Below are 14,522 nucleotides of genomic sequence, written 5' to 3' on the forward strand. Positions count from 1 at the left end.
TTAAAATCCTTCACTCCCAATCTCTCCTCTTAAATAGTACTGTATTTCCAGAGTACATGACAGGGCATTAGTAAAAAGAGTTAATCAAAAACCTGACTGCTACAGTAAGTAAAATGAAGTAATGTTAAGAAGTATTATGGAATGTATACTCTGCAGCATAGAGAGATTTGTTCTCACTGGGCTGAAGTGGAAAATTACTCCAGAAGAAATTCTTTATGTTCATATTTGAATAAACCATAGATTGTGCTATTTGTTGTTCAAAAGTGCAGGTCAGTTCATGAAAAAGTGGTGTTTATGAAGCTACTGCTCAACGACGCTGACCAAAATTATGCTGGCAATTAAATGGATGCCAGATGCAGTACAGGGAGAGACATATGCATCATTCTGGATTTTCTTAACCCATCCGTATCTTGAAGTCCACAACTTTTAGGTGGCAGCACAAACAAGTCATCAGTAAAACTGTGCTTCCTTGAACTACAATTGTCACTTTTCCAGGCATCTAGCAAATGGCAGTAACGTCCATCTTAGCTCTTGGTGTTTGTTTCAAGAATTTCTTCAAGAAGTCAAAGCAAGACAAGAATCCCTGCACATGCTGCAGGAGTTCAAAGGCAGATTCTTGGTGCCTGGGTCCAGGGGGTTCATCCCCTACTAAACCAGAGCAAGCAGTATCTCTTCCTCTCTTGATTCAGCACCACCAGTGTCAGTTAGCGTGGGTCCTCAGACAGGGCTGCTTATAGGTGAATGCTTTAACGATGCTGCAATGTAGGTGGCTCTCTCTCACTTTTATAAATCCCCATCCGTAGGTGGCTGGCACAACCTATAGAGTCTTTAAGGCAGATGAAGAGTACGGTATTAAATATAAGGATGATAACGTAAAGTTACTGGCATAGTATAAAGGAGAAGTTGACTCTCCTATCATTCTGTGAGCTTTAGAGGTAATCCGATATCAAGAAAACCATTATTTTTCATTTTAATAATTGCAAATTTAGAAGTGCCACTATTGAGTTATTAACAAAAGTATTTACAATCATTGTTTAAATACTATTTGATACTTTCCATCACTCCCTTTCAACTTTGGCCCAATTGGGTCTTCAACAGTCCCTCTTCTCTTTTTCTATTTCTTTTGTTCTAAACCCAGTTCAGCATTTTTCCTGAACAAGAGAGTTCACCCCTCATACAGACTGGGATACCAAACAAATAAAAGAACATACTTTCTTGTTGACGTGGTTGAACAAACTTTAAAATTAGTAATTATGTTTTCAGAGAAATTTTTTTAATCACAAGATTAGCAAGATGAGACCAATGGTTAAACCGAATTGCATCTTGACTGTCATTCCTGTATGACTGTTTGTGGTAGCTTTTTCTACTTCACATTTGGCTAACTAAAGTATTTTATAACTTCTCTTTCAAGACTGCTACTACAGAGTTTCACAAACCTCAATGCTAGGAAATATAATCCTGAGAATTAACATTAATTCACCAGATCTCCTTTTAACTTTGCTAAGTTTTACTGCACATTATGATGATGGCACCCAGTAGGAACACATGTATCTGAGCTTTATTGCCCTGAAATAATCCAAGTAAATAGTCCTGGAATTTGTCATTGTGATCTAGAGTGTATACGAAAGACGACAAACGCCTCATCTTATGATTTGTTTCATAAGCTGTTTCTTTTTTGAACATAGCATACTGTTACGGTCATAAAAATGGAACCAAAATAATGTATGGCCATTAATAAGGCAAAATAACCAAGCTGCTAAAACGCTGATGTATGACACTGGGGACATGGTGCAGGAGCCAACATTGACTATTATTTTATTCGTTTTTGAAACAGCAATTACAATCCAACAGAAGGATAAGGTTCTAAATGCAAAATACTGTTCTTTTTAAGGTCTCTGAGAAAATAAACCAAGGGCAGACTGTTACAGTAAGCATCATCACAGTCTCTAAAATAATTTCCTATAAACATTTTGGGGAGCAGATGGGGGGGGAGGGAGGAAACAAGAGGCAGGGTTTGCTTAGGAGAACTCAGAAGTGTTAACGAGTAAGATATCAGTGTTTTAAGGAAGTCATCTTGACGCTGAACTAGTATGTTCTTTGGAGGACTCTAGCACTAGCAAATACATGCACTGGATCTGAAGGAATGGCACAGACTTTACTGGATCTTTTCCGATGGTGATTCCTGCACACTAGAACTGTTTTGCCTTCACGTAAACAATGCCATTAACAAAAGCAGAATCAGAAGTTTCTCTGATATTTGTACAGACTGATTCCGTATATATTGTCATCTAAATCATGATGATTTGTTACTAGCATTGTAGGAACATGCTATGTTACAGTTTATTAGAGAATATTCTCTTCTCTTTGATACATGAAATTGGAGGAACTTGATGAGAAAGAGATACTTTTCTTAAAAATAAAGGTATTCTTATTCTGTAGAGAGAGATGATGAACATCTCCATCTCCCGTTAGGTGCAGTAGGATTCACAAATGTACAGTGCTTTTCAAAGTTGTCTTCTAGGTAAAACCCTATATAACCCTGGGCAACCGACCTTCCTTAGAGCTGCATTACTGTATGGTTACTCTGACTTGAAGTGCTTGCTCTTAAACCTGCTCTGCCATAACTAAACAGTCAAGCTCTTCTAAGCACACAATAGTATTAGCCTATGAGTTATCTTTGCGTATCTGCAGTCAGACTTGCCATTCAGGAATTTTTCTTTCTAAGCGTTCCACAGATGGCTGTCAATCACTAGCTTTGCCAACTCACAGCAACAGTCCAAAAAAGACCCTTCTTTCTGATCAGTTATGTGTTATTCAGAAAATGCAGAAACCTTTGAAGTTAATGATCTGCAAATTGTAAGCAGCAAAGCTGATTAATGTATAGTGCACTTAGTTTAGTACTGTGAGAAAGAAGAACAGGAATTTTTTCTTGTTTCCACTACTGCTACTACGGAGATCTTTGGGTATAACAGGAGTTCCACAATTGTTACAGAAACATAAAACCAGCACTCAGATAAAATGTGTAATACATAATAACCTACCGAGGTGCACACTGTGGCATTTGGTCCATCACTTTCAGATTCTTGGCAGAGATTTCAACCCTTGGTCCCTAAGGAAACAGAGGATTTATGGTACTAAAAGTATCAATAAAGCATCTGATCCTTAGGGGAAAATATTATAATGAGAGTATGGTTTCTGTCTGAGAATCCATTAACTACTTCTAGATGATTTGGAATCCATTGGGTGGATACATTAGTCATCTGTGTTTACTTACAAGATGGAATTGGTCCCAAAGCACTTTACAAGCACTGCTGTCTAGCACTAGGGAATTTCTACTATTTAACACTGTGATTGAGACTTGGGTTTTTTTATATGCAGAAATTGTCTTAAATATACTGGATAGTCTCTACTTTCTAACCATCAAGGCACGCACTTTAAATAACATAGACGGAGGCATATATTTCAATTGCTGTAATGGCTGTACATGCAAAAGTTAATTTGTTCCTGTCGAATACATGTGTAGCTTTTCAGACATTAATAGAAGTTTGACTATATGGGTTTGTAGTGCACAAAATACAGCGTCACAGCGCAATAGACTGGTGTTTGTACAGTGATGTTACTGGTGTGAAAATGGTGGCATGGAGCAGACACACATCCAAACACTTACTTGCTTTCGCATGATGTCTGTAGCTTGCATGATACACTTGGGCAGAAGTCCATGACTTCGAGCCAGTATGGCTGCTTGCTCCAGGGACACACTCAATGTACTTCTGAATATGGGAACAAGAGATATTAAATCACAGATCATATTTAAAAATGTATAAATAGGTATGTATGGGACACTTACCTGTTAAGTATGACTTCTGCTGGCTAGTGTTCTTATATTTACCTTTTTAGTTTTTTTTTACTTACAAACCTATAAAATTACCTCAGTCCTGAATTTCCAGCCTCCTTATGCCTAGACACTGCATTTGAGTCTCCAGCATGATCACTACAAGGCTAATTTCACTGCTCATCTGCAGTGCTTCATATAAAGTAATTCAAAAAGGAATCTTTTCTTTACTCAATGGTTTTCAGACACTGGAAGAACAGTGCTGTGTTTAGAATCAATGCTTGCACACATGGAAGATTCTAAAGCTATTTTTGAGCAACTTCCTATATTTTCAGTGTGTGATTGAAGACAATGTTGACTGAAAGTTACATGCAGTGAGATCACTCAGTTGCATTGGCTGATACACTGAAACATAAAGAATTTTGTGTGTCAATACTAATTATTAACAAAAGTATTAAAAGTCACAACCTACTCTAAAATAAAGATGGCAGTAGATTTAGGTCCTTATTATATTCCCTTACAACCTACCTTCCTGTTGCGTTGAACAGAATAAAATATACTGCTCACATCTCTAGAAAGGACAAAAGTTCTCATCACACCAGTAATGCACAGGTTTCTTAGATCTCACCTCTGCATCCCAGTGCCGCACATAGTGATCTGACAGGCTCCAAGTCGGTAACAGAGCTCAGAGGATATGGGGAGCAGGCCAGCTCCTGATGTGTTACTGCTAGAATATCCTGACTGGGTTGGTTTCGGATTAATGAAAGACTTCATCAGCCTGCAAAGCTCATCCATTGCATTAATGGGGCGAATAAGCTAAACAAAGCAATTAAGAAAAAAAAAAAAAGGCATCAATGGCATACTTACACCTTCAGTTATAAAGATATTTACAATTCTTTATCCTATGTCTAAGCACAATAAGCTACACAAGAGTAACTGCCACACAGTAACAACTATTCAGAATATATATATGAACTTTGGAAGTGGAAAAATACAAACAGTTACTTAGGCTTGGGGGAATTTTTTGCAAATATCACAAATCACATAGATTGTTCACAATGTTTATTACAATTGGAAAGCTAGTCTCTGATTTTGTATTCCCTGCAGTAGTATTTAATGCCTTACATGCATATATTCACATATGTCACCTGCCCCAGTTAGACAGACTGCCTTTACATGACACGCTGGGAAGTACTATTTTCCTGTTGTTTTCTTCTATAACTGTGAACACAGCATAACTTGCAAATCGAATGTTTGTTTATTTTCATGCATCTGTGGGAGAGGAGAATTAAGTCATTCTGTCTAACCTCAGACACCATATTTAGCAGGGGCAGGCAGGGTGGAATGGAGTCTTATTGGTGCCTAAGTTAAGGGTTTTGTGTCTACCCCGGTTCTGCACATTTTCTTCTAAACAAAAGAACCGTAGCCAAGCTTCAGAGAAATTCAGATCACTTCTTTAGGGGTAGGGAACATTTTTTTAAATTATGTTTAGGTTTGTACAGGTCTGCCATATGGGGATCCCACAACTGGAATTTTAAAGATGTAGAAATAATATTTCTGTGAGATAATTTATTGTAGAAATAAACAGTGTAACAATACCTGGTCAATCTTCACTGCAGTACTATTGGAATCAGTGGGCAAGTTTGATCTCTCTAAGTAAAATGTCCTGCAAAAAGGCCAGCAAGGACTACGTTAGTTGGTGTGTCTCATTTCAAGCACGTATCTGTATACTATCTTGTCTAAACCATCTGAGAAGGCTATGCTAAAAATCTTGTACTTCAAGCTCTGCTTTCTTATTGAACCATTTTGATTGCAATAATTTAGAGACTCTGTACTAAAATATCCCAAATCCCTTTTTTATGTGATTTTAGCTCTGCACAAAATTCTGAAATCAAATTAGATGGGAATTTCATCCTGTAGAGTGCACTACTTCAGAATGAGCTTAACTATGGGAAGAAAATTAATAAGTTTCCCACACAATGAGGATCTCCAAAAAATTGTATTTGTACAAGAAACCATTAGGAACGGAATCTCTTTTTCAGTAAACTTTAAGGTCCTTAGCAAGGAATACTCTTTTCAATGTCTTTTAAGGCAAATGAGAAGCATGAAAAATACCTGAGTTTACGGTAGTATTGCTGCACTTTTTCAAGTGAAATACCATTGATTTGCTGTGGCAGTTCTTCTTGAGATGAGCCAGCTGGCTGTGATTGCCCCTCCACACTCTCCAGAGCTGAAGAAGAAAACATTTTACAAAACCTATGTTATTAGTTTTCTTTTTAGTCATTTATTTATCTCTGTATCATCTCACTGCTCAGCAAATGACTGTTGGATCATGTCAAGGCTGATTCTGTTACTGCATAAATTTAATGCATTACCCAGTATGGGAATATAGTGGTACTGTCATAAAGGTGAGCTTCACAGAAAGCAGTTCTAGCTAACAGGAATTACTCCCCATTAATAGCCCCTTGAAGGAAATTTCCTGTATTGTATTTTGGTGTGAATATTTGCTCATCAAGTCAATTTCCAGCCCAGATGATTCTGTCATGGTGTATGCCTTTAAAAACAATTCTCTAGCCTGGGAACATCTCCTGATACCATACTGGATCAGATGGTCCATGTAGTCCAAGATAATGTCTCTATGGCCTTTACAGGAAGGCATAAAAAGGCCCCAAACAGGCATCACTTGTTCTTATGACTCTGTCTTACTCTAAAATCTAGCACTCCCCAGGTCTTCCTAGAATAGAAACATCTGCTACTTAAATATGTCTGTAGTTCTCAGCTGCATTATGTTAAGAGCTTCACGGTCATTCTTTATTTTGAATCTTTCAACATCATCAGTTAGCTTGTTTTTCTCAAGAAAGCTTTTTATAGACACCTTTTGTAAAGAGCACCGTGTGCAGTTTCAAGCTTCCCCCATTCTGAAACCGAGAAGGCAGTTTGGAGAAGTAGTAGCTGTCGAGATAAAAGATAACCTTCAAGGCCTGACGACTTCCTTCAATGTGGTAGAAGACAGGAGTATCTGGAGAAATAAAGATAAAACACTGGCTGCTTTACCACAGCAGGAGAAGTGTGAAACCATTGCTATCCAAGTTTGTTAGATTATCTAACGACATTTCACATCTCCACCATTAGATGAATAAGGGAGAGCCTTTACTGAGAGAATGCAGGCTCTGAAATACTATACTTGAAAAGATACACAGTTAGCATGACCTAGCATGAGGTTTGATGCTAATACAATAAACATGGTTAATAATTAAAATCCCATCTTGTTTCATGGCATCTCATAGTCAGTAAACATGGAGAGAGACCTGGCAGGGTGAGACACCGGACATGGAAGAGCTGGGGAGGGACAGTCCTTCTAGCTGTGGTAACGTGGTGAATTACAAGTATCTGTCATATCTCCCTGTGTGCGAAATCACACAGGTAAGGTACACTGGCAGAGACCATAGTTACAAATCACAGAACATACCACCAGCATCCCATGATGTCAGTCCTACTTTTTATGCTGTGTGTTTGCAACGGAAGCTATGGGAATGCAACAGTGCTTCAGAGAAGCTGCTCAGTGCTCTCCGGGTCTGACATGATCTGTTAGATTTATAATCATGGAGGATATTAACCGATAAAACAAACAGGAAAAAAAGAGCTTCAAAGAAATGGGGAATGCTCACTTGCCACAAGACTTTCATCCAACTGCTTGAAATAGAAGGCAACTTTGTCCAGTTCCGTCAGAGTGACTTGGATGTCTTCCAGCATGGTACGCTCCTCCTTCTGTAGAGCAAAAGAAGAGCTATAAATAGATCAATGGCAGGAAGGCATAGTTGTAGTGGGTGTGCTTTGGTTCAGGAGACCTAGAGCAGAATGTGGAGCTTTCTACTAACTCCATCCCAGCCAGGTAATTACTAATGCCTCTCTAACTTTGTGATACAAGTTTAGCTGCCCTTTGCTTAGATGTCATTTGATGTGATTCACAGGGAGTAGAAGGGTTTAAGAACTGACTAAGTTTGAAGGGATCTTTCTCCAAGCTTTACACTATACGTACAAATGTGAAGAACAGCCTGCCGGTTACTGTGAAATAAATGTCCATACATTCCATGCAATATAAAGAAATAGTAGTTACATAAGCATATAGTTTGGATTGTATTTAAACCCCTCCCCTCAATCTACAGTTTACAAAGTCCAAAAAAAAAGTCACTTCTCTATAGTGTCAGAGCTACTTGTCTTTTTTTATGCTCCTTTTTTCCTAACATTTTTACAGTTACAATAGCTTATCTACTGTAGCTGTGGCTTATCTGTTCATTAGGTGCAGATGAAGTATGCAAGACAGCTCCTGTCCTCCTTAGACATGGTGCCTCAAATACCAGCACCATGGAAGTGAGAGACAGACTGCAGTCTCTCTATTCTGTAAAAGTGTCCAATGTATGAACAAAAGCCTAGATTTTCATGTTGTCCGAACTCGAAACACTCAGAACTTTTTCACCTATTTGTTGAAATGTGTGTTTTTACCAGAAGATGGCAGGCCACACCTGCATCACCAACAACTGTGCAGTAAAACCTCCCTAAATGCAGCAGCATTACTCCAAATACGAAGGCAGACAGACTCCCATAGTGTTTCCAGTGTGACAGTGAGTCCAGTATTTGTGAGGAGAGGAAAATGATGGTATATGCAATATTGGCACATGGTTGTCAGCAGGGGGAAGCTCCAGAGGTTGTTGTAGTGAGAGTCTAAACGAGCTGCTAGAATGAAGGGCACTGGCTGTGCTGAGAGTGGAAGAGAAGCATTCAGGCAAGTGGGGCCAGGCCGAAGGGTGCCCCAACTCTTCATCTTACCACAGCAGGGGAGAGAAGAGACTGGTAGTTTAGTAAAACACCAGTGGCTGCTATCTGTTCCAGCCATTTTCTGCTGGCATCTCTGCTGCTCTCTTCGTATTCCCCATTGTTGTTGTATCGATAGTTGAGAGCAGCCAGTAACTGCTCTGAAAAGGTGCAAATAGCAGCAGGCCGAAGGGTGCCCCAACTCTTCATCTTACCACAGCAGGGGAGAGAAGAGACTGGTAGTTTAGTAAAACACCAGTGGCTGCTATCTGTTCCAGCCATTTTCTGCTGGCATCTCTGCTGCTCTCTTCGTATTCCCCATTGTTGTTGTATCGATAGTTGAGAGCAGCCAGTAACTGCTCTGAAAAGGTGCAAATAGCAGCCACAAGAGACTGACAGAAGATGGAATCACGTCTCAGCTGTAGCTCAGTATCTGCCAGAGAAGGGGAGAAAAGCATAAAGAAGTCATGAGTATACTTGTCTTCAGTCTCATTGCCAAAGAAGCAGTTGGCGCGCGCATGTGTGTATGACATTCGGCTTCTGCTGTAGCTTCACACGGACTTAAAACAGATAGATAACCTCTTCTTGCTGTGGGACCTGGGTGTACAGATAAAGACAGCATAGCTGGAGTACATGAGTGTTTGAAACTTTTCTAGTTCACTTGACTGTTTATTACTACCTCTGCCATCTGCATGCTCATTCTTCTGACTGGGAAGAGCTGTGACTCCTTAGTGCCATAGCTGGACTGATTCCCTTCTTTTTATGTTTACAGAAGCAAGAGAATTCTTGAAAGAAGGTCTCTGCCATTACTTCTCTCCTGGGCTATTTGAGATTCATCTTCCCCCATCCATCTGTATTTTCTGGGCTTCCCATATGCTTAATGCATTAACTGGGCCTGCCCATACGCTACCAATTGGTTTATGTTTCCTGGGAGAATTTCCCCTGTGTTAACTTTACTTCCAGTCTGCCTGCCAGGCAACCACATGCCGGTCAAATCAACCTCGTCACACTTAAGGGGATTGCAGGCCAAAGAGGCACATGAATAAGTGAAGAGCTACTTCGCAGGCACCCTGGGCTCCTCCAGCAGGCCCTGCAGTACAGCAGTCTCTCATTGTCAAGACAGTGTTCCCCAGAGAGAGAGAGAGGCTGAAGACATCACCCAGAGGCTTTGAAGATCTGCATTGTTTTTATAAAGCACTGAACACAATAGACCGACTAATACACTCCAGGCCCTGGGCCACATTGTCAACTTAAGAGCAACCATCCTTCTAGCAGTACACCTCTGTACTGCTGGAAGTAAGGCAAAGAGAGCTTAGGACTGCCCTCAAGGCAAGGGAATCCCTGGTGCTGTAAAGCTCCACAGCCTGTCCAGTGCCATCTGCTCCTCTATTCTTTCCAGAGGATGTTCATGGAAAGGCTGCAGGAGATGGGGCACAGGTAGGGAGTTGTCTTATCTGCTCTCAGTAAAAACAGCCTTTATGGACACCAGGCTGACGCCACATCTGGTTTGGACAGACTCACAGACCAGCCCTGGCAGGAGCCGAGAGGTGACTTAGAGCCATACAAATCTCTCACCTTCATTCTGTGAAGACTTGAGAATCAAGCCTGGTGCAGTGAAATAACAACAGCCTGTTCCAGTTATTTATTACCTCATTTTCAAACACAAATACACCAAGTAGGTATTTCAATTTCGAAAAGTCTGCACATTCCCTCCTGGAACAGGCCTGGCCCTTGATCTGCAGGCACAATGTTCTGTGCATGGCAACAGACTCATGATGTCCACAGTGTATTTAGGTGCTCCCTCAACATTTAGGTTCTTAGTCTGCTCCTGGCTGTAATTTCAGTATACACAATCCTAACTCCTAACACGCCCGCTCTGTTTGGAAAGATGACAGAGTCCACGGTCTCACAGAAAGTTGTGCAATAGGTCTCATTTTTGCTGCATGTTCTCACCACAGCAGGAAACAGTAAAGGCCATCTGGGAAGGAGGATTGTACAAAGGAAAAAATGAAGACAGTAAGAAGAAAAACAGTGCTTGTGAAACATCAGTGATCAGCCAGGTAACACAAGCAGCCTACAGTGAACTGAAATCATGTAAACTGAAGAACAGATGTCCAATGCATGGAAAGGTTGCCCTAGGTGCAGAGCATGAGAAATGTTAGCATAAAATGCCAGGGAAAAACCTAAATGCTAAGGAAAAACATAACATTATGCTGTATGCACAGGCAGGCACATAAAACTGTAAGTGCTAGGGACTCATGTACATATGATGTTGTTTTGCAACAAATCAAAACCCCTTACCTGTGCATTTTAACAAGGCCAAAAGCAGCTGATTCTTCCCATCTAAAACAGTGAAGAAAAGGAAAACTCTAGTCAACATGATACCAAGGTAGATTTGATCACATTTGGTTAACAGTCTCCTCCTTCCCCACAATCCCTGGCCCCTGCATAGCCATTTCTATTTACTCTAGTGGTCCTCACTTGCACAGACATGTTAATGACGGAAAAAGAAACAAGGTACAAATCAAAGAATTTTACAGGCTAAATGCTCTGATAACTACCATGAATTATTTGGAAACAAATCGCACATGTAGATGAATCCCTAAGGAGGTGATTTCTGTCCAGTTATTTGCACTGTAATGTCAGATTCAGCTCCTGTTCCAGTTCAACCGGACTGCAATGGTTTAGGATGTTGCAGTATCCTATTGGCATTCATTTCATTTTGGAATATACCAAGCGTGTATCTCTCCACTTTCCAAAAGAGTTAAAAAAAAGCACAGGGAAAAAGATCAGTCTAATATCTTTCCGTCTGAATGGGCTGGTGAAATAAAATAAGGGAGAGAAAGTTCTTTGGAATTGCCGCACAGGTGAGATGTTACCATGCAGCCCTGGAACTCTGAAAACAATAACCTGTTTTACCCGTTCTTCTCTAGAGCCCAGTACAGCCTTATTACAAATTGAGATAAAATGATAAAATGAACTGCTAGACCTGATTAGATCAGGATCTTTTCTCCCTGAAGCCAGTAACAAACTTTTCCTTATTTACAGACCTTCAACATGTTTTTGTATGATTTCAACAAGGTTCTTGATGCGCAAGGGAAGGTTCCATGGATCTTCTTGAATACTGGCTTGAATATTATTCCGGCACCTAACTGTCGTTTCTTCCTTCTGTTTAAATTCTAGAAAAAAATGGAGTTTGTTAGCCATTAAGGAAATGCTACGTAGCTGAGAGTGGCTTGTGAGTTATAATGTGTACGCAGATGAAAGCAGAGATACAGTATCAATAGCAACAACTGTGAATAAAAAACATTCTTAAATAGATCTAACACAGAAGAAAAAAGACTATTCCTATAATCTCATGATCAGCAGTCTCCTAGCATTATTTTCAGGACTGTGGACTAAAAGTTATGTACACGGGTGACATGCACAGCGAAGGGAGCTCTGCACTACTCACACAGCACACAATTCCCTTCTGTTTTCTCTGCCTTTAATAACATGCAGGCAGCTATACTGGGTAGATCTAGAGTCTCTGGCTGTGCAGAATCAGATCAACTTTTTGGCTGCAGCTGTCACATCCCATAATACTGGTGAGACGTTATGAAACATTCTGCTTTCTTTCACCTGATGGAAGCTAATGATTTAATTACAGAGTAGAAGATTTATTCTTCATGACTTAGCTACGTAGGCTGAGCCAAATACCCCATTGTTGGTGATAAAATGCATAAGCAGACAGAGAAACACAGAAAACCTATGCCAAATAACTGCTCATGAGCAGAAATGGGACAGCATCGACACCACACCCATGACCGAAAGGTGTCTATGGTAGCTGCTACACAGACACTTTGGTCTGGGACTCCAGCTGGATGTAAGCAGGGTTTGTCTGTTCCTTAGTGTGATGAACATGGGCTCTTCAGTTAACTAAAAGACTCCCTCAGTGTAATTGATTTAGTTTTAATAAATGAGACTCTGTTTAAGCAAAATAAAATAAAGGAAGTGAACACAGGGTTTCTGTTATTTCTTCACTTCATTCAAACAGTGCATGGAAAGACTTAACAGATATTCTACATAAATGTGAATGTGTTTCTAGAGATGAGTTCATGTAACAGAACTTCATAGCAGTTATTTCTGGAGTTCAGGGAAAAAAAAAAAACAACAGAAAAAGCCTTCTTCTGGAGTTTGCCACTGAAACTTAAAAATAGAGCTTGTCAAAGGTTGGAGCCAGGGGGACATGGACTACAGCACCTGAAGTATGGTAGGTGAAGAATAGTAGGAAACATTTCAGATTTCAAGTGGGAAAGGAAATGCAGCAAATGTTCAGAAAATAAAGTCCTGTGTATTTCAGTGAGAGCAGAAACCACATCCTGAGCCCCAAAACCATTAAGACCAAAGTCTCATCATGTTCCCTGAGGAAAAAGAAAACACGGTATCATTTGTTTGCTCTCTATGGGAATCAGTTTTCAAAATAAGTGTCATGTGAGGCTGAGTTTACTCTGGCAATTATTCTGCTTTTCTTCAAATAGAGAAGTCATTAAGCAAACTCAGGCAGAACCTTTTGGTGCCTCACATCTACAGTGGTTCAGCCCCTCATCAGCTTATCAGGGTCTTCATTTACCTTGTATCTGGCCTATCTCTACCTTGTACCTTTTGAGATAGATACATTTCCGTGTGCATATCAAAGGATAGATTTGGAGACTTGTGAAAGAGCTGTGAGGATTCAGCGGCATAAAACAGAAAAGTGTTCTGTGTGTTTCAGAAGGAATTCATGTGAAAATGACCTTTTAGGATGCAAAATTTCAATGGTCAGACTTGGTACCTGCTGTTAATATATGACTGGGTAGACTGCATAGTGAAGTAACTCTGTGTGGCTGTATAGCATATGTGCATTGAGGTTAAGCTCTTAAGTCCTAGCAAATCACTTTATTAAATACAATCAACCTTTTTCTTTACCTTGCAAACTGTGGTCCATTGGAAAGTGCTTGGTTTCTTCAAAGGCCTTAGTTATTACTGGTCCTTTTAGAAGTGCATTGATTGCATCAACCTACAATTGGAATGTTTTCAATCACGGTTAGTAAGATTTGCAGAAGAAAATCCAAACAGAAATCTTGTGGGAAAATGCAAAAGCCATTACAGTATTTGTATTTTGGAATGATTTCTTGTTGACAAATATCATTAAGACTTTCTAGCCATGAACTGGCCTCACACTGAATGCAGCATTTTGCACAGTGATGATCTACATGCTGATGAGATAAAAGATAATACAAAACAATTCTCTGGTGCTATACATCTATAAAGACATCTGTTGGCTAAACTCGCAAGGATTCTCCTGAGATCTGTAAATGTGAGCCATTTAGATCACACAAGGTATTAGCATTTTATTCACCTTTTCCTTTTTTTCATAAAAGCTTTTTCCCCCTTAGTCTAACACCTGAGATAAGGCAGGTCAACGTTCCTTAAATCACACAAGACAACTTGCATGTTGACAAAATTAATTCCTCAAACTGTCCTATAATAGACTTGCTTACAGTGTACCCCACCATCTCGATAGTCTGCCTTCCCTCAAAATATGATCTCATTAAACAATCTGATACTTCCAATTTCTTGTAGTGACATCGATAAAGAGAAAGCAATTCTGTGTAAGAGTAATGCTTTACATACCTGGTTAAAAAGATGTTCCAGACAGCCATGAAGTTTGTCTTGTTTGTCTAAAGGAATCCTCATATCATTGGGAAGCTCATCTCCTAATAAAGGAAAGATGAAAAGCTTTTAACTGTCTTACAAACATAATCTGTGATGAGGCCACAATGACAGAAGCACACCTTCACACTGGAGTGCGCAAAAAATGATTGCTGCTTTATCTCTAATTCATAGGTCAAAATAC

At 39.8% G+C, this 14,522-nt stretch overlaps 1 protein-coding gene across 1 annotated transcript in view; it reads right to left on the bottom strand.

Moving 5' to 3' along the window:
• Window positions 1-341: 341 nt before the first annotated feature.
• LOC104158707 (phosphatidylinositol 3,4,5-trisphosphate-dependent Rac exchanger 1 protein-like) overlaps window positions 342-14,522 on the bottom strand; it is a 107,545-nt gene continuing 93,364 nt past the window's right edge. The window contains 13 exon segments of the mRNA XM_009696426.1: window positions 342-826; window positions 3,042-3,109; window positions 3,668-3,770; window positions 4,461-4,648; window positions 5,432-5,498; window positions 5,948-6,062; window positions 6,708-6,851; window positions 7,501-7,600; window positions 8,860-9,077; window positions 10,946-10,987; window positions 11,695-11,823; window positions 13,592-13,682; window positions 14,300-14,382. Coding sequence (XP_009694728.1) covers window positions 784-826; window positions 3,042-3,109; window positions 3,668-3,770; window positions 4,461-4,648; window positions 5,432-5,498; window positions 5,948-6,062; window positions 6,708-6,851; window positions 7,501-7,600; window positions 8,860-9,077; window positions 10,946-10,987; window positions 11,695-11,823; window positions 13,592-13,682; window positions 14,300-14,382 — 1,391 coding nt within the window. The 3' untranslated portion in view covers window positions 342-783.

The sequence above is a fragment of the Cariama cristata genome, unplaced genomic scaffold (assembly GCF_000690535.1).
Source record: "Cariama cristata isolate BGI_N322 unplaced genomic scaffold, ASM69053v1 scaffold5653, whole genome shotgun sequence".
Taxonomy (NCBI): Eukaryota; Metazoa; Chordata; class Aves; order Cariamiformes; family Cariamidae; genus Cariama; species Cariama cristata.